We start from the raw sequence: 23,724 nt of genomic DNA on the forward strand, positions 1-23,724 counted from the left end.
CTCTAAAGAACCTGACAAGGAGAACTGAGATTACACTATTGTTAAATCATACCTTGGTGTCAAATTTTCTTCCTGTTTCTCCATATTTCTGGTTTTTTTTTCAAACTTAAATTACAAAAGTTGATATCTCATACTTCCAGAATGACTTGAAAAATAAATTGTGTCAATAATTTTGTCAAACATTTTTACAATCTTGTTCTAAAACATATGAATCCAAAACTGAAATGTTTTAAATCAATTTTGAAATAACTTCATATCTTTTTATGCAAACTATGGATATATCTATTCTAATTGTGGAAACTATTATAATAGCATTCCATTAAATCAAAAGCAAAAATCCAGGGGACAAATCACGACTTGATTTTTAAGAACTCAACAAAACGTTTCACTACATCATCAGAAAGTGCTTAAGTGTCAAGCATCTAACGAACACTGATCTGCGTGAATTCTAAGAGATGTGCTCTGTGGATATTTGAAAATTTAAAACATATTTCCATCAACTTGCAACTTTTGATATATCACAAAACGCTTTTAACAAATAGATAATTAAACAACAAAGAAAAATTTGTCGTTACAATGTTGACTTTCGAGCTACAAATATTTGATTATCATGACATGTTGACGTTTGTTCCCTTTATCATGAGGGAGTGTTCACCTGACAAAATATCCTCATGGATTTCTCGGTCTTCACAGCCTGAAAAAGAGATGAACAAATGTAGACAAGTACATCCTGGATAACAAATTCTGGCTGAAAGAAATGTTCAATACCACTGTATCCTTCTGCAGTCCTTCAATAGGTATTTTAAAAAATAAAATGGAAATTTTAATTTAAAAGTTTCAAACTTATGCAATTTAATCAAATCTACCTGTAGTTTGAGGTGTAATGGCTGTAAACCTTTTTTCTCAACAAAATGTTTGACAAGTTTTATTTTCTAAGTGATATATCATCATACTGTGACTAATTTTTTACCCAAATGTTTCCACACAAAGCTGAGCACAGCTTTGTTACAGAGGTCCATGGAGACACGGGGATGTATGATATGTCGACAATCCAAGAACCGAGCCAGTCGTTTCCCAACAATGAACTGGAAATCTGTAACACTCTGGTGACATGCACCCCTGTAATAATCAATAAAAACAAGTATATGTTAACAACTAATATAAATAGCTCTGTAAACAAGCAACAGAAAAGCCCTACAGACACACTTACACAAGTCCTATAGTCTATATACTGAGCTGGTAATACCAGTAAAAACAAACAGATTTAAAAACAAATACAAAAAACATCTCTACATCTACCTTATGCTGGTCAATTTGTCAATACATTATCAATTTCAGTGATGAATGAATTGAAATTTAAACTTTTTTAAGGTTTTGTCATATTTCACCAGTAAATAATCCAACTTATCCATTTATCTACAGAACAGATCACTACCAAATGTATTTGAAATTTACTTCCAAATTTCTTATTCCCTTGATAAGAGATCCCTGCTCTTAAGACAGGTAAAAGTATTACAGGTGAGCTTACTTCATAGTGAGAAAAGTTCCCTGCTCAAAGGACAGGTAAAAGTATTACAGGTGAGCTAACTTCATAGTGAGAAAAGTTCCCTGCTCAAAGGACAGGTAAAAGTATTACAGGTGAGCTAACTTCATAGTGAGAAAAGTTCCCTGCTCAAAGGACAGGTAAAAATATTACAGGTGAGCTAACTTCATAGTGAGAAAAGTTCCCTGCTCAAAGGACAGGTAAAAGTATTACAGGTGAGCTTACTTCATAGTGAGAAAGGTTCCCTGCTCAAAGGACAGGTAAAAATATTACAGGTGAGCTAACTTCATAGTGAGAAAAGTTCCCTGCTCAAAGGACAGGTAAAAGTATTACAGGTGAGCTTACTTCATAGTGATCATGTTTTTCTCTGTCTGATTTTTCTGGATTTTGAGCATCTGTTCGATGTTTTCTTTCCACTGGAATTTCTCCATATTAAGTAAGAGTAAAGGCTGTGTGATCCCTGTATATACTTCTTCACCTATAGGATGCATCCAGCCATCCAGCACAGCACCAATACTGAAAGTCCAACAGGTGAGTTGATTAGCAAATACAATTAAAACATACTGGAGAAAGTCATTTCCTTTAAATAGAAAACACCTGTATGACGGGAATAACCTCACTTCCATATATAAACCAGTAAGTATACAAACCATATTTAAGAAATTTCTAAAACTAGTAATGTTTTCTTATCATGACCTTTGAATCCAAAGATATTGTCACATTTGACCTTTGCATAATGTTTCATTAAAACCCACTATAAAGTGTAGGTGTTCGAGTATCACTGTTTTACGTATGATTTAGGACCAAAAGAAATTGTAGAGCAACTTGCAGACAAACTCCATATAGGTTTGTGCCAGATCCCTGGGATTAGCATTGCAACAAATATGTCACTGATTTGAACAGAAACTCACATGAATCGTTTGTCATGTGCCAAGGTATGAAGACAGGTGGAGCCACCAAAGGAATGGCCGATCATTATCACTTTCGATAAGTCCATGCGATCCTGGAAAAATTATGATGGAAAAAATTCAAAACTTTGAAAAAATTATCAACATTCATTAAATTATGTCCACTTGATTGCTCTAAATATTTATTTCTGTTTAAATACAACTTCAAATTGCATTTCAACTGAGTTACCTCCCTTAGATCATACACAAATAATGGAAGAAAGAAAAATTTAATGTCATTATTTATCAAAACTGAGAATAGATTATCATGAACATTTGACTACAATAAGTACAAGTTTTATCAAGTTTAATTTTTTATGGGTTACATTTTTTCATACATACGGTGTATACAATTTTGTTGATGTGGCAAGTTCTAACATACCTTAAACAGTTTGCTATTGAAATTTCCTCCGAGGGTATTATGAACTTCTACACCAAGGTTTAGTGACGTCAAAATATCTAAAGCTTCAGAGCACTCTCGTGACCTTTTCTTGACCTTGAAGAAAAAATAAAATGAAATTCAGTACTGAAAACCAAGAATATGTTCTGATGTTCAATAACATGGCTTATGTCCAATTCAAACCATATTCCCATGAAAGATTAATCAGCAATACAATATAAGATCTCACATACAACCTCTAAAGTTTGCCTGCATGGCTATCCATCTCCAATTCACATACAACCTCTTAAGTTTGCCTGCATGGCTACCCATCTCCAATTCACATACAACCTCTTAAGTTTGCCTGCATGGCTACCCATCTCCAATTCACATACAACCTCTAAAGTTTGCCTGCATGGCTACCCATCTCCAATTCACATACAGAATTATCCTATTGTTTTTGTAAGCAAAAAAGCAAATGTGATTTTTTGAGAATGAATTGAGTAGCCTAGTGCCTGATAGTTACAGAGGAAAGTCTCAAGTCTCAGAAGTAAGTCTCTCCATAGACCAGAGTCACATGCTCTTCAATATCTGTGGCACATGGACCTTCCAGGTCGAGAAACTTTATCACAGCTGTATACACGGACGGACAGACAGACAGACAGATACATGGCTGGACAGATAATACCTACATGTGATTGCCTTCTTCAAACAAAGTCTCACCTGATTATTTCGATACTCAAATTCATTCCAGGGTTCATAATGTACATAAGGTTTCCATTCCGCATCTGTTGTGTTGTAACCATGAAAACTGTGGTTACGTTTAAGACGGTTTTGTTTATGTTGTGGTTGTTCTGCTTCCTCTACGATCTCCACATTTCCTTTCTCATTTGACTTTAGCTCATACGTCATAGATGCTGACCCATCTCTGAAAAAATGTATAATCTTTATTTATTATATCTCTAGAAGAACATTTTACATACATACAAATTTTTCATATAAATACCCGTAATAATTTTTATGGATTTCATTATCCTGGTTACAATTGTACCTAACGTAATGCCATTGGACAGATGATCTTCATCTACTGATCTTGACCTTAGGTTATCTGAGGTCATTTGAGATCATCTTTACACACTGATTTTAACTACAGACCATCAGACAGACTCTTTGGCCAGTACAGCCAATATTAAGCATATGACCTTAACTGCTGGATATCAGAATGCATCTTAAGATTTCATAATCTTGAAATTTAACTTTGATATTTGGCCTTTAACTTTGACCTTAAATCCTAAACTTGGGTTATTGAACTGTATTTTCGAACAATGACCTAAAAATTAACCAAACAGACACAAAATTAAGCTTTTCACTCTGAATAAACATACAGGAGTATATCACCTTTGAACCTGACCAAACCTATGACCTTGACCTTACCTGTGCTCCAATGCTGCCACTATGAACCCTTGTGAGGCCAGTTCAGTACACATCGTGGTGTTGGTGGTTCGGTTACCGCCTATGCCGTGGCTGAAAACAACCACAGGGAACTTCAGTCCGTTTGGACATGGGGGACTCTGCCATAATGCTGGTATATAAACATCACCTATGGAAAAAAGACAAAAGTTTAATAATTACAGTGAGTATTCAGTGCTGATTAATGTCATTTTGTCGGAATAAAGAAATTATCTTATCAATACATTGTTCTCTAAGTTGACAATTTTTGTAGCTTAAAAGCCCGATAAATATTCTTTCCTTTAATCATCGAGGCATCTAAGACACATTGAAGACAAGTTCAAAACAAGAAAACTTTGTAATGAGAGGTTCAATCAAAAGCAAGAAATATTACTACATAACTTCCCCAAAAATACTTAGAGCTTTGATAAATACTTTTATCAAAAAGGTTACCTCTTATTAAACATCACAACACAAACATATCCAACCTTGGTTTACAATAGTGACAAATATGTATTTAGAGACTGATCAATTGGTATGTGAGTTAAAACTGTCATCTAAAAAGCAATATTGTTGCATAAAATAACTACAATATTTAGCAACAAAAACATTACCACATCAACATTTAAACCAATATCTTACCGGCCAGCCATTTGAAGATTTTTCCAAACACTTTTGTATTTAATTTGAGATAATGGGCAAATCCTTCACCATATTGTCTCCTGGGTAACCACAAAGGCCATTGTTTGTGACGTTTCTGTGAAAAATGAGAAAAAACAAGAGTATCAGTAAAACTCCCCAGGAACTGCATTGGAAACAAAATTTAAATAAAGGGCAATAACTCTGTAATTAAGGGGCTGCAGGCACTGAATTTGGTAAACTGTACATTTCTTGTTAAGACTTATGTATACACCAAGTTTCATGATCTTAGTTTTGATGCAAGAAAGCTATTTTCATGACACAAAATTTTGATAAAGGGCAATAACTCTGTACTAAGGGGTCATGGGCCCTGACTCTGCTTCACTGCACCTTGCTTTTGTATCACCGATGTTTACATTACATTTCAATATTCTTTGTTTAAATGCAGGCAAAGTAATGCTCCCGACACAAAACTTTAACAAAGGGCAATAACTCAGTAATCAAGGGGTTGCCATGGGCTTAATTTTGTACACTGCACATTGTTTAAGTATGATCAAAGTATCCACTCAATTTTTTCATCCTAATTTAAATGCAAGCAATTCAAAGTTGTGTTTTAGGCAAGAAATTTAAATAAAGGGCAATAACTCTGTAATGAGGGATTTAGGGCGATGGATTTGGTACACTGCACACCCCCTTTGTATGACCAATGTATACACCAAGTTTCATGATTTTGCATAAGTGTGGGCAAAGAAGAGGACAGACGGAAAGATGAGAAGTGACAGACAAAAGGACAGACAATGCGATGACTATATATGCTCCTCTGAGAATTTTCAGGGACATAAAAACAACAAGAATTTATAATGAAAGAAGAAAAGCCATGAAACACTATGAATTAGATGAATTCTCTGACACTGACGGAGAGTTTGCTAGCTGAGCGTATTGTTGGATAGATACCGAATATCCACAGGGTGAGATTACAGTACACTAGTTATTTCCTGTATGTTACTGACCTGATATCTCTATCATATCTATAAATACACACTATATCTATTTATCTCACATACGAAAAATTATCTATTAAATTTATCTATTAAAATGGACATAGCAATGTTTCACCTTAGATGTAGACCGATTTTGGTGACAATGGTGGGATGGGCGTTGAAAAGCATCTCTGACTTGAATTCCAACACCCATACAACTTTGACCATGACTCATGGTCCTCTGAATGTATCATCCCAGAAACGACAAAGGTGTTTTCACCTGTGATTTATTCACTAACCCAACCAATGTCTTCCAACCCAAATTATTTCTCTTGTTAAACATTAAAGGCATCTGGTGTTAATATATTGATAAAGTGAGCTCCTACATATATATTTATCAGTGGGGGTGGGAGAGAGAATATATATCATTGAGTTAGCCCAGTGGATTACAATGAGTTTGCTCTCACTAAAAGTCAGTAGATTGAAATTTGTAATCCCAAGCAACAGAAAAAAATATGGCTGGGCTTATCAGAAAGCATGGGCTTGTAACCAGATAAATATGGTACTCATCTGTGTATGTTTATTTTCTTTGACAGAAATAAAAACAACTAGTTTTCTCATCAAACTAATCCATACAAATTACTTTGTAAATGATTTAACTATTTTACATCTACTTTTTAATTTTCTTTTTTTAAATCAGGTGCAAGGATTTTTTCTTATTCTTTTATTTTCATAAGAAAAAGTGCCAAAACGGGATGAATTTGATTTCATAAAATAACATCAATTTTAAAGGTGTGGCCATTTTAAAGATTCAAAAATAAAAATATAAAACCTGCAACACAGGTAAATTTTATAAACTGCTGACCTCATGATGTATATGTTACTCCCTGTAACACATTTAACACTATTTACGTGACACAAGCAAAACCACTAAATGTTGATAACACCCCCACAAATATATTATTTTCCTGGATGCCGGACTACACAGGAATGTTTGTTATGGCTGGCATGCACACCCACGTTTACCTGTATAACTAGATATAAAACCTAACAAGGATTTATTTCTTCGATTAATTTTCAAATTTTTCATTATTATAATTTAAAATAGCTGCCCTCTTAATTCAAACCCAAACACTGTGGACATTGAATAATCTAGATTTATGATAAGATGTTCTTGTTTCAATTATATATATATATATATATGCTGAATATCAAATTGATCAGTTACATAATATTGTAGATAAATAAAAATGTATGTGCTTCATAAAATTTAAGTTCTCCCCAAATCAAATTTTTGCTAATTAAATACAAAAAGAAATAACTATTGACCATTTTTAATTTAGATTCAAAAGATTATTACAAAATAGATTTTTGTGTCAAATTACATCAAAAGCTTTTTTATCTTCAAACTCAAACATCATCTGTTTATGTACCATAAAAATCCACATAATAAATACACCTACGTAATGTGAGCAGATACTTTTCAGAGCAGATAAAGGTAAAAAAAAAAAAAAAATTTGATCTCAGAATGTCAGCTTACATATATTATTTTGTTATTTAAAATTTATGAAATAAAACATTTTTGAGAACTTATGATCAATACAGTCTTCTAAACCGCCATAAATTCAATAGTTGCATTATATAATAAAAGATTTTCTTCGACCTTAATTATTGTTGAAACTGCCATCCAAAGATACATGTCAGATTTCAGTGTCAGTGTATCAATCCTGCAGGCAACAAAAGATAAAAAATATGCACTAATATCAATATTTAAATCTTTGTTTACTTTCAAATCCAACATTATCGCAAACTTGACAAGTGTGTTATGTAAGATTCAATATGTTTCTGGATCAATACACAGGCCTTATCTAAACTATCTGGATCTATTCACAAAGTTCTCACCTAAACTATCTGGATCAATATACAAAGGCCTCACCTAAACTGTCTGGATCAACATGATATCTCACTTAACAAAAACACAGGTTTACGTATATTCAGTTACTGACTGGTATATTGTACCAGCTCGAAACCATTTACCTCAATGCAAGTAATATTGTAATGACACAATACACACATCGCACACAACATGTGAGTTTAACCTTCCTATTATGTAACATGTCAATCATTTCCACACAAGGTCAAAGGTCATATTCAAATCTATATGACTGGATCTAGATAGTAGATATGAATGTGGTTACAATACACTATATGCCCTTTAGTGATAACAATAACTACCTAGTTTTGTTACTAATTACACATTTTTTAAGAAGGAAGGAGGGAAGAGGGAAAAAGAGTACGATCCTTTTAAGTTGAAACCATGCAGTTTGAATTTCAAAAGTAGCTAAGATTGCAGACCACCATCAATGCTGTGTTGTCAAGGTTGTATGTTTGGGCAAAATACTTTAGTATGATACTGCTATTTCTCTGGATAGTGTGTGATGGGCCTCCTGCATGTTGTTCAGTGAGGTATTATCCATATACTACACAAAGATCTTGCCTAAAAATGGCCATGACTGTTCATGGGGCTATAAACCCACAACAATGATCACTTCTATTCATGGATATATATATCCATCTAAAATCTGATTTCTTACTTTTCAGTTTTAAAGGTCAAATTCAAGTCCAAGAACAAATTCACAGTAAACCCAAATTTCAATAGATTATCTTTATATTGTAACATTAAAAGCCACCTTGAAAAATAGATCTTTTTGGTTGCAATATTAAACCGTCTTTGCCAGTTGTGTTGAACCACACTTGTTTTAATACCCCATCTAAATATCTATCAAATTACAAATTTGTAATTGGTATCTGTATCAAATAACACTGATATCTAAAGAAACCATGAATTATCATAAAAATACAGATTCAAACTGTCAAAGGAAATAACTCTTGCACAAGTGAACTAGAACTGTCGCCTAGATGGCTGACCAATACCTCCCCACACACTGCAATGAGTCAATGGATAAGTTAAAGTGTTATTCTGAGAGTAATTGACATATTCTGCATGTGCCTGCATTTCTGGAAATCAGAAGGGGTGGAATACATGTTGTTCATGATCAAGAGAGTCTTGCAATACTTACATCTTTATTGAAGTAATATTTTCCACTGAGGGGCCACAGAGACAAAAAAATGTCTGCCGTTATGTTCTTGATCTACACTAAACACTCATGTTTTTCATGGCAACAAAACCTATTTTATAATGTTTGGCATCCCTTAATAACCCTATATACCAAATTTGGTCAAAACTGGACAATATCTAAATTTTGACCAATCAGAGGCCAAGATTGTGTTTCTGCGGTAACAGTTTGGGAAACGTCTAATATTTCCAATTATTGGCCTTACTGAATTACATCTTTTTACTAAGTTTGAATACAATCGGTCAAATAACTGAGGAGTTATGGACATTTATTAGAAAACTTGTTTATAGTGACCAGTTACCATGGCAACCAAAATTTTCAAAAAAAGAAAGGGGCATGCATATCTACACATGATCCTTAATATTCCTGTAAAGTTTCATCAAAATCGGTTCACAGGTTTAGGAGGAGTTAGCCGGACAAAATGTGTCTACAGACAGACGGACGGACAACCTGATTCCAGTATACCCCCTCTAACTTCGTTGCGGGGGGGTATAAATATATTGAAACTGATACTTCAATAGGAAATGTCCACATGGTAAAACAGTGTTTGTGTTGTGGGTGTGACTTACAAGTTAACACTTAATAATCACGTTCTGATGCCTAATCTAACAACTGAAATTGGCATTATCAAGTACTGAGCATTTTTTTTTATTACTGTAAACAACTGTAAAATTTGATCGCTAAATTTTAATTTGTTTTACAATATATTGCGTATATTTTATAATCTCTCAATCTTCCTAAAAACAGTTTTATATCAGAACTTTACACGTAAAACACTGAAAACCATTTTGATAAAACAGTCCAGACTGCAAGAAGATTTGGGATAAAACTGAAAAAAAAGGGCATTCAATTTTTAAAAGTATTTACTGTACTTGATATTCTAACATCAACAATCCTAAATGTAATGCTGGTTTTAGCAAACATACAAACATACAGTGACAAAGGAAGTTAACAAACCAAAAAGAGCTATTAAAAATTTGCAGTACAAATCATCTTATCTTCAAAGTCTTAAAGCAATAGTAATTGAAGACATTTTCTTATCTCTGTATGTAACATAAATTGGAAAACTAAAAATTGTTGATGAATAAATAACTAGGACTGGTTTCTGAAATCTCGGCCTAAGAAATACACAACAGAGACAAGAAGGTGATGAAGGTATAGAAATATTGTCTTTTTTTGTATTTACAATGTTTTTCCTTTCTTTTGTTATTCTTTTCCTTCTAAGTACATAAGGTACTGAAACTACAGATTCAAATGATTATCAAGTTTTTTATTTGTTTGTTTGTTTTTGTTAAAATTTTATATCAAAGATATAGTTACTAATACATTTAAGTAAAAAGACATATGACATGTGCTAAATAGCATACATAGTTTCAGAAACAAATTTACCAGACTCTTTTCACTTAAATCTTTTTATTTGCATGTATTAAAAAAAATCAGACGTATCTCAATAATACAGGAACCCTATAATCAACACCCCACCTCATGTAATATATAAAATGTATATCAAAAAGCTTCAACTTTGGCCTTTGTTAAAATGACAATAACCAACATTGAAGGTCAGATTTAAGCACATTAGAGAGTAACTGCTGACTACACACATTTTCTACAGTATACTGTGGTATATTGAGTACATGAAGGGTCTATTCACATTAAGAATTGTACAAGTGTATCACTGTGTAAGCAAGACACCAACAACCTTATTACCATACTGGTTAATACTGTCCCTGATACACACTTTCACTTCACTTAACAGTAAATTCTGACATAATCCAAATTGCTACCAAATACGTATCTGTGTGAATTAGAGATTCTTTTGAAGGAACATACAAATTAATTGTAACCATGTTTAATTTTGGTTTTAATTTAAATGTGTAACCTAACTTTGTGTTGTCGAAGACTTAAAACACAAGCAGAATAGTGCACTGTTATTTATATATATTGACTTGGAGAAGAGTTTGTAATACACATATATATCACTGAATCCAAGAATAAAAAAAAACAGAAAAAAAATACCGGCTGTATGTAAATCTGAATAGGGTGATAAATTAATATTTACATTGACAAGTCGGACAAAGTTCAGAAAACAGCCTCACCGTAAACACCAGAAACTAAAGTAAACAAACAGATTATAACACTGCAACAAGTACACCTATAGTAACATATACAACCTGATTGTCAAGTCAACTTGATGTTTTGGGTTTTTTTTAATTTGTGCTCATTTTGAAAAGACAAATAATGCATGTCTATACAGCAGAAAAGATTAGTTCTAGCATGAAGAAATTATTTGAATTTTCAAAATAGAATTCAAGGCCAGTTTTGACAGCATGAAATCACATTTCTGACCTCTTTATGTAAAACTATAATTACATCTATGTAGGCTGCAGCACACACACTATACAACCCTTTTCTATAAACCAGTCAAAATTACAGGTATCCATTTACAAATTTCACTGGAAAGTGAACAGATTCATAATTCAACGTAAATTGAATGTGATAACTATTTCTTATCAATAATCTGATCACAAACTTTCAAAAGACTCTAAAAGTTTAAAAATTGATTTAATCACAAATACACCTGGCACATTTGCCAGTCTGTTGTTAGACAATTCATGTTGCTATGTTGTCAAACAAACACCTTCCACCCTGTGGTGCAATCACCTCTTCTGCAAAACGTATGTACATGCTGAATATTTCGATACAAAACAAACAAACCATTTCATATTTATTCATCAAACTTAGAATTTTTCTTTATCTTATAACTGTTTTTTGTTCTACTTAAACGATATCCTGATCTTGAAACGAGATCGAAATCTTATCATTGACATACTTGTATACAGAAAAAAACATATTGCTGTTTTTTTTTCTATATTCAATTCTAGAAAAAAAATGTGACCTATAGATTTGATATTCTTGATTAAATGAAACCAGCTTTCTGCAAATATTAAAAACCTTTTATTTTCTCCTTTTTTTCCCTGTTATTGTTGCATATCCATTTTGAACAAAATTTAATTGAATTTCTAATATATTTGCTAACAAATTTATCATAAGCAAAATGCTTGAGGGTGGCTTATAACTGGACAGTGGTGTGATACTTGCGGGAATTTTTCAGCAATAGAAATAGATTTTGTGGGTTTATTACCAAAATTTAACCTCTAATCTCAAAAACAGAGGATTTCTTATCATAAATGCCTCGATGACATCAAAAATAAATATTGCTTGAAATCCTATGAATTTGTTAACCTGAAATCTAAGGAGCCATTGGATGAGTTTTATTTTAGTACAACTTTTTATCCTTTCAGTAGAGAAGTTAATTTACATTATCAATGTCACATTTCTGTAATCAGAAATCGGAGGAAGATGTTAATATATCGATGATGAATTCCTTTTTAATTGTCTGATAAGTTACTAACTACCAGATATTCTATGTTATTATCCCCATCTATATACTGACATAAAAACAGACACTGGGTAAGGCACGTTCCCATCTATATACTGACACAAAAACAAACACTGGGTAGGGCACGTCCCCATCTATATACTGACACAAAAACAGACACTGGGTAGGGCACGTTCCCATCTATATACTGACACAAAAACAGACACTGGGTAGGGCATGTCCCCATTTATACACTGACACAAAAACACTTGGTAGGGCACGTCCCCATCTATATACTGACACAAAATCACTTGGTAGGTCACGTCCCCATCTATATACTGACACAAAAACAGACACTGGGTAGGGCATGTCCCCATTTATACACTGACACAAAAACACTTGGTAGGGCACGTCCCCATCTATATACTGACACAAAATCACTTGGTAGGTCACGTCCCCATCTATATACTGACTCAAAAACACTGGGTAAGGCAAGTCCCCATCTATATACTGACACAAAAAACACTGGGTAGGGCATGTACCCATCTATATACTGACACAAAAACACTGGGTAGGGCATGTCCCCATCTATATACTGACACAAAAACAGACACTGGGTAGGGCACGTCTCTATCTATATACTGACACAAAAACAGACACTGGGTAGGGCATGTCCCCATCTATATACTGACACAAAAACAGACACTGGGTAGGGCACGTCCCTATCTATATACTGACACAAAAACAGACACTGGGTAGGGCACGTCCCCATCTATATACTTACACAAAAACACTGGGTAAGGCACGTCCCCATCTATATACTGACACAAAAACAGACACTGGGTAAGGCATGTCCCCATCTATATACAGACACAAAAACAGGCACTAGGTAGGGCACGTACCCATCTATATACAGACACAAAAACAGACACTGAAAACAGGAACTGGATTGCTTATATAAGAGAAATAGAAATTTATACACCATAAAGATTTGTAAAATGTATGTGTTCAAAGCAGTTTTACATTATAAAGAATCTGACAAAAATCTTTTGATATTGTCAGCGTGTAAGCTTTAACAGCTGTGTATGAGCTTAAAGGTTTCAAACTCTGCTGTAACCTATACTTATTGCGGCTGCCGAGTGGTTTTTACACAAAATTCCCTCTTAAAGATAAATAAGCAACATAAATTTAAACTCGGACATAATCTCGAACAACAATGTTCTTCACATTGGTCTGAAAATGTGAACTGAAAGGAAATTAATTTACACAAGAGATTAAAGATTTTAGCCAACTGACCTAAATAATGGCTATTTATACAAACTGTGTGGGTCAATACTGATATTTTCAATTAGGCTGGACTTTTCCCCCACGATTCAATAATATACCATATGTAGCCTAATAAGCCCACCACCTGCTTGTACAATGACAATCCAACCTTCTCTTGGAAAGAGGCTAGGAATAATTAATCACACCTCGTAAAAAAATTCCAATTATACCAATCTACCACTATATCATTTATCCTTATCTTTGCAACAAAATAATTAAAATGACAAACTTTTTGTGTTGTTTCCTTCAAATTCAAATGATGTTTTCTATCAACCCTCTTACTGTCTCAACAGATCTCACTATAAGTCTTATACTTGTATTCAGTTTTCTGTTTCAAAATTTTTTTTTATATATATATATAAAATTGTACAGTGTACTTATTAGGTAAAATTCAGCACCACAATGCACCAGTCCTAGAGTGAGTTCAAAGTCCATGATGACAGACCTGGGTAGGTCAACAAATATTGACAGGTAGTCAGGTACATTATACCTGTAATGATAAAAGACATACCAGTGTGGCGACAATATCCCTGAGACTGCCAATTCAAAATTAAACTTATCTGGTGATATTCTATCAAAAATGTTTTTTTAAAACATTGTATTATTCCCAGTCATCTTTTCAATAAAGATTATCTTTTAAAAACAAAATAAAGTCTAAGTGGGTCATATGTTGCTATCTTTTACAAAATACTAATTATTTTCTAAATTCCTGTTTATATTAAAGCACAATGATAGATTATTTATAGATGTGATATGAAATTTTTACCAAAAAAAAAGTTCAACAATTTGATGTTATGAACCTTTAGGATAATGAAATACCAGATACTTACACATTTAATAAAGTCCAAATTTTACAGACATGAATGTAAGATTCTATTTCTCATGAAACTCCTATGTCTGAAGACATGTTTATTTCACAACCAAGACAATAATATGATATCCTCAAGACATTGATAACTTATTCATGACGTCATGATTGTTATTACACACGTGTCCCAAGATATTTATAACATGGTCATATGAAGAGACACTACCGGCCAGATATGTGATAAATATTGGACACAATATTTATATCGGTAACATGGTCATATGAAGAGACACTACCGGTCAGATATGTGATAAATATTGGACACAATATTTATATTGGTAACATGGTCATATGAAGAGACACTACCGGTCAGATATGTGATAAATATTGGACACAATATTTATATCGGTAGCATGGTCATATGAAGAGACACTACAGGGAGGTAACATGACAAATATTTATCTAACGATCAACATTGTTGTAACTTTTGATATTGGTAATATTTATCTAAATATATATATATTTTTTTACGATAGGAAATTGTTCTGGTCTGATCGTCCAAGGTTTGTAGTTTGAACCCTACTCAGATCAACTTGTATTATAGTGATTGTGTCCTTGGGGTACATTTTACCCCAAATGATTTGGATGACATGCTACCAGCCTCCAGTATGTTGTTCAGTGAGGTTACAACCAGTTACAAGGAGACACATTTCTGTTTACAGGGGACCAACCCAGCAAGCAAAGCAATCAAACAAAAGTTACAGAAACCAGACATTTACCACAATTTTAGGCATCCATCATTAGCAGGTATATGTACATAGAAGCTACAATTACGTAATAGAATTCATCTCTTTAGACTGAAGTCAACATCTGGGCATCATCTATAGAGAAATGTACACCACTGAAGAGGTCATTCAACATGACATCAACCAGTCATATTGTTATAATCTAACGTTCAAAAGCATTACCATGGCAACATCAACAATGAAGGAAAATCATTAAAACACACAGGATTTTTTTCCGTGAGTAACACACTGCAGTGCTACTATAAAATCTATTGTCTAGATCTTTGACGGTCGTCACCTGTTTTCTTCCCTATGGTAATAATTAGACTGTACAGGTAGATCACAATGACGCTTGACTCAGTTATAAAACTAGGTGATTAATTCCCAGTACAGGTAGTTATTGACAAACGTCTATGTATTTATATGAGTGCGGCATTGAAGTATTAGGAACCCCTTTCTATCTCATTCAATCTAGGCTGTAAAGAGAGAATAAATACAGTACTGATTGATTCAGGTTTCTACTTCAAACAACGGGGGTGGATTGTTAAACGAAATTTATTTGAAAACAAATATACCTGCACCCCAGGTAGATCTGTAAATAATTTGAGGTTACGAAGTATATATCAAATCCCTGTCAGACCTTGACAGTCAGACGTGTCCACAGAGACTTGTCGCTATATAATACATATATATCGAGCGTAGGTTGGGAATTCGTGCCAAGTCCTTGGTCACATCTACTAGCATGTGAATGTTCAATTTATAAAGTTAATATAAGAAATGTTAAAAAATAAATAACATTACAAAGTTTGAATTTCTTCAAATTTTTAATCCATCTGAACAAAAGAAGTCAAATGGACAACTACACATACTTTAGTGATTCAGGTCTCTTTGAACTGAAATGTTTTTTATGCGACATCAATGCATATTCAGTTTTCGATCGATGCTTTTTAAGGGTACACATTTTCAATTTTCTAATAGAAGGTAAATCAATCACAATAGGCTTGGGACCACTGTAACAAGAGGCCCACAGGGCTTGTATCGCTCACCTGAATCTTTATGACAAACAGTACTATATCTATGTTCCACAGTAGATGCTTAAAGCAATATGACTATTTTTTCACACACTATGTGGGCACCATTAAGGGAACCTTTTGGCTAAATATTATGATTCTAGGCCTTTAGGTTAATCAGAAGTTGTTCAAAGGTTTAACACATTTGACTGTTGTGACCTTGAATATGGGTCAAGGTCATTTCTGTTCTCAAATATTACCAGGCATCATTGAGAACCTATTTTAAAATAATATCACTATCCTAGTTGTTTTGGATAATCAGAAAATGTCATTTAAAGGTTTAACACATTTGACCCCTGTGACCTTGACTATGGGTCAAGGTCATTTCTTTTTGCAAACTTTCTTGCCCTTTGGGACAGGTGAGTTAAAAATGGATGTATATTTTTATTGTTTTTAATATTTTTTCTCATCCGTTGTTCTAGGTGAATAAGCATCTTGGAATTTTTTTCCCTTTTTTTCTTTTACATAATATTACATAGGAATATACAGTGGTACATCTTTATAGCTCTGGTCATGTGATACCATTCACATGCATCGTCTAAAACATCTTAAATGGACATTACATGTAATAAAAACGTTTGAGAAAATCTTTTATGATAAATCACTGGATAAAGCTTTATTTATCTTTATTGTCAATTATACTGAACAGCTGTGTAACTAGACCACACAGGGAGAGGTAAATCTAAACATATTGTGCATCTGTGACTATACGTAAGATATGAAAATGTCTTTTTAAAAAAATTCATTCACTATGTAGTAAAAACATAATTGTTTCAGTTGAAAATTCCATATATTTTTAACACAAAATAAGGTATATTTGATATGTAAGAGCTTGTGTTTCAAATGATCTACAGAAAATTTTGGAACAGGGTACAGAATATCAAAGTACAGAATTTGTAGCAGATTATCATCTTTTGCCTGCAATAATATAAGTGCATGAGGCCAGCACATCTTAACTATAGAAGGGACATCTACAACATAACATATATGTTGATCATTCTAGCGACACCGCTACTTTTTACCTGGTGTGGGCTTACAGAAAATGTTGACGAAGGTGATTTTTACAGAAATTATGTACATTAGAGAATAGAGGATTAATAGTGAAACAATACACAACACAAAATGATGTGACAGTCTACAAAGTAGAGCTAGTGTGACACATGATACTTGTGTAGCTATTTCTGTATACATATTACACAGTCAGACAGAAAAGCATTATGATATAGGTATAGTATTACTGACAAAATTGTCCAACAATGACCCCACTGTCTAAATTTGAGTCTGGGAAAATTATGTTATCCTCTGGGCTTACTGTACAAAATTAATATGATATCTTCTCAGCGAGGTGAGAAATCGTGCCCTCAGCATTAAACCGAGCAAACTGACCCAATATCACATTCAGAAGTACTTAAGTGTGATACAAAGTTTGATAACGGGGAGGAGGAAATGCAGACCCAGGGGGAAGGCCATTTCTACTGATGGGTAAAGTACGGCTAGTGGTGAGGGAGTAGGGGAGGTATTACTGTATGTATGGTGGAGGCCAGCTGATTAGCAATCTGAAATAAGAGGCAAAAAGTCTAACATTGTAGCTTTGAGTCTGGCTTGTAAGGAGGAAACGTTTACCACAGAGAACATAACCCTTTAAACTAGTAGTAATAAAATCTTAATAGTTATTTAAGGAATCTGAACATCATGCATCCTGAAGGGAGATATATACAGGCATGGATGTGAGAACTGTGTACATGTATGTAAGAGGTACTCACTGCGGTCGGTACGTTCCACATACTTTGAAATCTACATGTAAATGCACCTGTTCAACAAAAACATCAACCACCTCAAATCACGATGAATCTACCCTCAACATTTACTTTTGACGAGAAGCACAATTTGTTTTTTTATTAAATTAGATTTTCTTAAACTAAGCTATTTTGTTCACCATATTTCATTATGGGCTATATGAGGAAATTGATTTCCACGACCCTGTATATATAAATGTATCTGACATCACGAATAACATGTATGTATCCTATTATTATGAATGAGATATTTAGCACTTGCTTTTGATCTCGTTGTCAAACTATTTATGTCTATGTATCAGGGAACAGAGAGAAAATGTTAAAACAAGGTCACACACTAAAGGAAATGATTTGATAGTTTGAATCTCTATTAGTACAGTACTACTGTTGGTTGGTCAGTTGGTTGGTTGACCAGTTTTGGAGTGTTACATCCACTTTCAGAGATGTTTACAAGTGTTATTAATACAAGTAGAAGCTTATTTACACTATCTTTATTCTATAAGAAGTCCATGGGGGCCATTAAGACAAACAATCTGACTCAGAGGACCAACATCCAACTCAATTAAGGGGTTGCAAAACAACACATCAAGGGGACCCCAACACATAAAATCTGACTCAAATTAGGGGGTGGGCTTATTACAGAATAACACATCCAAGGAACCCCAACAGATAAAATCTGACTCAAATTAGGACATGGGTGCCCCCGACACATCAAAAATGACTCAAATAAGGGTGTGGGCTCCTTACAGAACAACACATCCAGGAGACCTCAATTCATGAAATTTTACTCAAATTAGAGGGAGTGTATAACAGGACAATATACCCAGAGGAACGACACATGGAATCTGACTCTAATTGAGGGGTGGGCTTATTACAGAACAATACACCCTGGGGACAAACATATAAATTCTGATTTATATAAGGGGAAGGTGGGGAGGGAGGGGGGGGGGGACATATTTTAGAAAAACACATCCAGGGGGCAAGGCAACACATATGAAATCTGACTTGATATGAGGGGTGGGATTCTTACAAAACAATTACTTGTTAGTATTTTGGGAACTGCAATAGACACAGTGATTATGACCAGAATTTGGCTTATTGACAGAGATGTACAGTACTGTAAAATGAAAATTGACCAGTTCAGTAAAATAGATAATTGTATAGTCTTTAATCATGGCCACAGGAACGTGGATCAACATGTCCCAATATTAATGCCTATTCTAAGAATTCTTACTTAAGCTCTTGTTTCCCTCTTTTTGTTTTCTATTCGTCACAAATAGCGTTAATTTAGTTTCAACTACCAGTAATTTCAGATACTATAGAATAGACATTCTTATTTAACACAACCAGTAGACAATTAGAGTGTGATGTTTCCATGACTACACGATCACCTTCATCAGACAAATGACCAGTGTCGAGGGTACTAGCATTGGCGTACGTAGTGTACAATGAGATGGTAAGGCATCAACCAACCTTTTATCAACTATAGTATAATCTTTTGTACACTAAGGTTGAAAATAGTGTGACAAGATGGTGAACAGATTATAGACCATAAACTAGATGTAATGCAGTCCAAGTACACTCAATATTGGTCATTTCTCTGTTTCTACTGGTTGTGTTATAAAAACTTCTATTCTGTTGATATTGCCAACCGGAAGAGAATTGTAGATACTGTCTTAGATTTCAACAAGAAAAATATTTATCAGCTAATCAGAGCTTATACATACCAATGGAAAGCCAATATGTATAAAAAGACAAGGACTTGTTTGTCTATTACAAGTGGTTGATTGGTTGACGGAAACAGGGGATTTTTTAAGGCCATTTTAAGAAAACAGACAAGACGGCTAAAGAAGACAGCTGACTCCTCAGGACAACGATATTACAGAAGACAAATATTTTTCTACCTTACAAATATGTATTATAAATGTGTAATATTTTGCACCTGGATTTAACCAGGCTGACTGACCAATAATTAGAGCATTAGAAAGGTCACACACACACACACACCTGTGATGATCAGTTATGTTTTGGCGTGGTCTGTATGAAGGGCCTTCGGCAATGTTAACAGGTACAACGGAAAGCAGGTAAAAAGTGCACACACACACATATATATATATGTGTGTGTGTGTACCCTATGTAATCGATGTACATATACACTATTACAGAATATCACACAAGAGGTGAAATGGCATGGCATCTAAAAACTTGTACATATACCTACATGATGTAAAACTGTCTCAGCATATTATATGTGGTCCACTCTTAAAAGCTAACTTATTCTACAAAATTTTTGATGCCATACAGTAGTTAAGGGAATTTTTGTTTTTTAATAGAATACTGACTTCAATAGCCTATAAACTGGCAACTTTTTGTCACAATTTTTAACATGATAGCTGGTAACTTTTTGTCACAATTTTAAACATGATAGCTGGTAACGTTTTGTCACAATTTTTAACATGATAGTGTACCCTTACTATTTATCAGTTATACTTTAACTTTTTTATTTTGTTCGCAAAGTTCTCGCTTTGTCAACAGCCAAGGAAAGGCTGATAGTTACCTCACTGAAGATAAAGTGGGAGGCCCATTGCCTGCGATGAAATTAAGTAATTTGAAAAAAAGTGTTTTGCCCAAGAACATTGCACAAAATAATCTATGAACTCTGCTTTTTTAGCAACAATAACCCTTGACCATATATATATGTTTGCATGTACAATGTCTATGTATGTTTTTTTCCTGTTTACTATCTTAACAGAAACAAGTTTGATTTGATTCTGGGTTGTTTACCGCACACAGCAAAACCTTCCCTGACATTTAACTTTCATCTGTTTCATACTTTGGCCAACAGGGACATGAAAGTATAAAGTGGGCTAAAGTTTCATATTTAATTAAGAAAAAGAAAAGGATTTAAGTATAAAAGTAACAAAAATGTAACCGTGAACATGTCCCTATGCAAAGTACTAAAATATCTTATTTATTAAAGTTCATCCAACATTTAATTTCCAATATTTACACATTACAAGAACAATTTTAGATAGATATGAGAGAGGATTAGAAAACAAATTTGTACATTACATTCTTTCTTCATCTCCATATCTTTCATTTAGAAAGGAAGTTTACTTAATTTTACTTATACAATGTATCTGTATTGTCCTTTATTTTTATTTTTTGGTAGTTTTACATGCTCGTAACAACCATATAGTGTCATCACACTGAAATAGCATAGCCAAGACAAGATGGCCACCATTCAGCCATTCCGCTTTCCTGACTTGTCCAAAAACTAAAAATCAAATGAAGCAGAACCTTGATATGAAATTTGAAGATAATCCACACGTGTTTTTCTAGAATTAGTAGAAACAAGAATTGTGAAAGGACAGATTGACAAAGAGCGATGAACAAGATGCCTGGACTACATCAGTTTTGGAACCTAGTACCTCTTAGTCCGAAGGGTTCTGACTACAATACATATGTAGCTGTGATTTTATTTTTGAGAAATGGTCTCGGTTTCAACCACGACACAAAACTTAAATGGTGGATAGATGGCCAGAACTCTTTAGTATCTCTGAACTCAAACGAAAGTAACCCAAGTTTCTTATGGCTCCTACATCAGACTTCCACTCTCCATCAATGAAAGTCTATGATCCGTGGAGGGGTCAGAAGAAACACGGGTTTGATGCTCTTACTCTTTGTATTCTGTCTACATTAAAGCATTGGATAATTTTAATCATCCTTTATAAATCACATAGCACATGTATGTATACTTACGATAATGTCGGTCTTTTCAATTGGATAATAGAGACGAAATAGTGCCCCTGTGTCGGCGAGGGGATCCGAGGTGTGGTCACAGTCCAAACATCCAACGGAATATTCTCCTGTGCCGGGAGGTAAATGTTTTCGAACTTTTTCCCCGAGATCCAGAGGAAGGGGAACTGACTGAATTAAGTTGTCTATTTTCCCCATTGTGTGCTAGAAACGCCTTGTGTCGAGATCCAATACGGGCAACCACCGCAATAAATATACAGCACTTCCGCGCTACAAACTTAGAATGATGTGAACAGTTACAAGCTATTAAGGCCGTCTACTAAACAACACCAACCTTTCATTCATTGATACTAAATATTTTCGCTTTTACGGTCCCCGGCGGTAAAGGAGACCACGCCCCTGCTTCGAGGAACCACCCTTGTCCAAGAGCTCGTAGATAGCAGCGTGGGTTCCTTGTTTATGTTAGCACGTTTCTCGTATCCACGGCTTGACAGCTGATGGTGACCCCTGACCCCTCTAAGTCCTTAACCTTCGTCGCGAGTAAACGTACCTATTGACATATTTAGATTGAGGCCTGGTAAGGGATATTTGTTGAACTCAATGTAGGACACTGCTTTGAATTGTAATTATCCTTCATATACCAAGACGTGACAAGTATTGATAAACGTAATATTACTCATTATAGATATTCAGACGGAAATAGAAATTAAAATAGATAGGAATGTATATTGATAAACAATTACACAGTCCCGACGTCAGTGCTTTGGTTGGTAAGGGGCAGTAACTCTTACAAATTGTTCACTTGTGATAGCATTTTTATTTCTCGAGATATCCAAATCCAAATCTAAGTTTGATGATTTATGAATTAGGTGGACCGCCTAGAGGAAATTCACCAAGAAGCTGCTTGACTTGTAACTGGATTGTCAATTAACACACACTAATATTAATACAAAAATATCATATCAGGAACCTGGCTGGTTATCCCCGTCTCAAAAGGAACATGTTCGGAGGCTTTCTAAATTTTATTTCATTGTTAATAATATGGACCTTAAATGTCATCTAATACAAGACCTATTTATGATATAGAATAGCAACAGTTATGGTATAGGGAACAATTATAGAATGAATGAAGAATTTGAAATATTTTACAGTAAAGAAAAAAAAAACATGTGCACTCTTCATTTTGATTTCCAAACATTCTCACAAAATTTCATCTCAATGGCACCAGTAGTACCGGTGAAATGTTTTGGAATTTTTATTAAGATGGCAGCAATGACGCGGGCCATATAGGATTTTGGACTGACCCAGAACATAACACCAGAGTGATCTCCTTGAATAGTATTCTATTTCTTTGTGCGATATGAAGCTGGTGTTGTGTATACGTAATGGATGAAGAGATGGGAGGTAATTGCTTGGTCTTATCGCTTCAGCATTTAGTATTACTTATATTGGAACTCTTTTGTATGAAAAGTTGCGAAAAAGGAAATTAAAGAAATAGGGTAGCAGTAAACAGTTAATTTGCATTTTTCTTGAAATTATTTGTCATGTTCGAGATATACAGGTATAGCAGATTGGTTATGAAAAATACATCATTACATGTATATATTTATAAACAATTACATTAACAGTAGAGAGATGAAATTTGTGTAAACAAAAATTTCCTCTGATTTCTGACATTTGATTGCCATGGTTACCTACTGAAAAAAATGCTAAAAATGCAAAAATAC

The 23,724-nt window shown here is 34.0% G+C and overlaps 1 protein-coding gene across 1 annotated transcript; it reads right to left on the reverse strand.

Moving 5' to 3' along the window:
• Positions 1-608: 608 nt before the first annotated feature.
• LOC132561598 (platelet-activating factor acetylhydrolase-like) lies at positions 609-22,195 on the reverse strand. The gene is made up of 9 exons (XM_060226297.1): positions 22,001-22,195; positions 4,961-5,075; positions 4,304-4,469; positions 3,593-3,797; positions 2,873-2,986; positions 2,455-2,546; positions 1,889-2,059; positions 971-1,119; positions 609-694 (listed from the first exon to the last, which is right to left on the reverse strand). The coding sequence occupies exons 1-9, from the start codon at positions 22,193-22,195 to the stop codon at positions 609-611; spliced, it is 1,293 nt and encodes a 430-aa protein (XP_060082280.1).
• Positions 22,196-23,724: the final 1,529 nt, after the last annotated feature.

This window comes from Ylistrum balloti, unplaced genomic scaffold, assembly GCF_031769215.1.
Source record: "Ylistrum balloti isolate Yb309-2 unplaced genomic scaffold, AGI_CSIRO_Ybal_v1 Utg371236, whole genome shotgun sequence".
In the NCBI taxonomy this organism is placed as follows: Eukaryota; Metazoa; Mollusca; class Bivalvia; order Pectinida; family Pectinidae; genus Ylistrum; species Ylistrum balloti.

What these genes read in the sequence shown, in the direction of transcription:
- LOC132561598 (XM_060226297.1), bottom strand. Translation starts at nt 22,195, where the DNA reads ATGGGGAAAATAGACAACTTAATTCAGTCAGTTCCCCTTCCTCTGGAT. An exon ending in GCACATGACAAACGATTCAT is followed by an intron (nt 2,060 to 2,454) that starts GTGAGTTTCTGT and finishes TTGGACTTTCAG; the next exon opens with TATTGGTGCTGTGCTGGATG. An exon ending in AAAAACATGATCACTATGAA is followed by an intron (nt 1,120 to 1,888) that starts GTAAGCTCACCT and finishes TGATTATTACAG; the next exon opens with GGGTGCATGTCACCAGAGTG.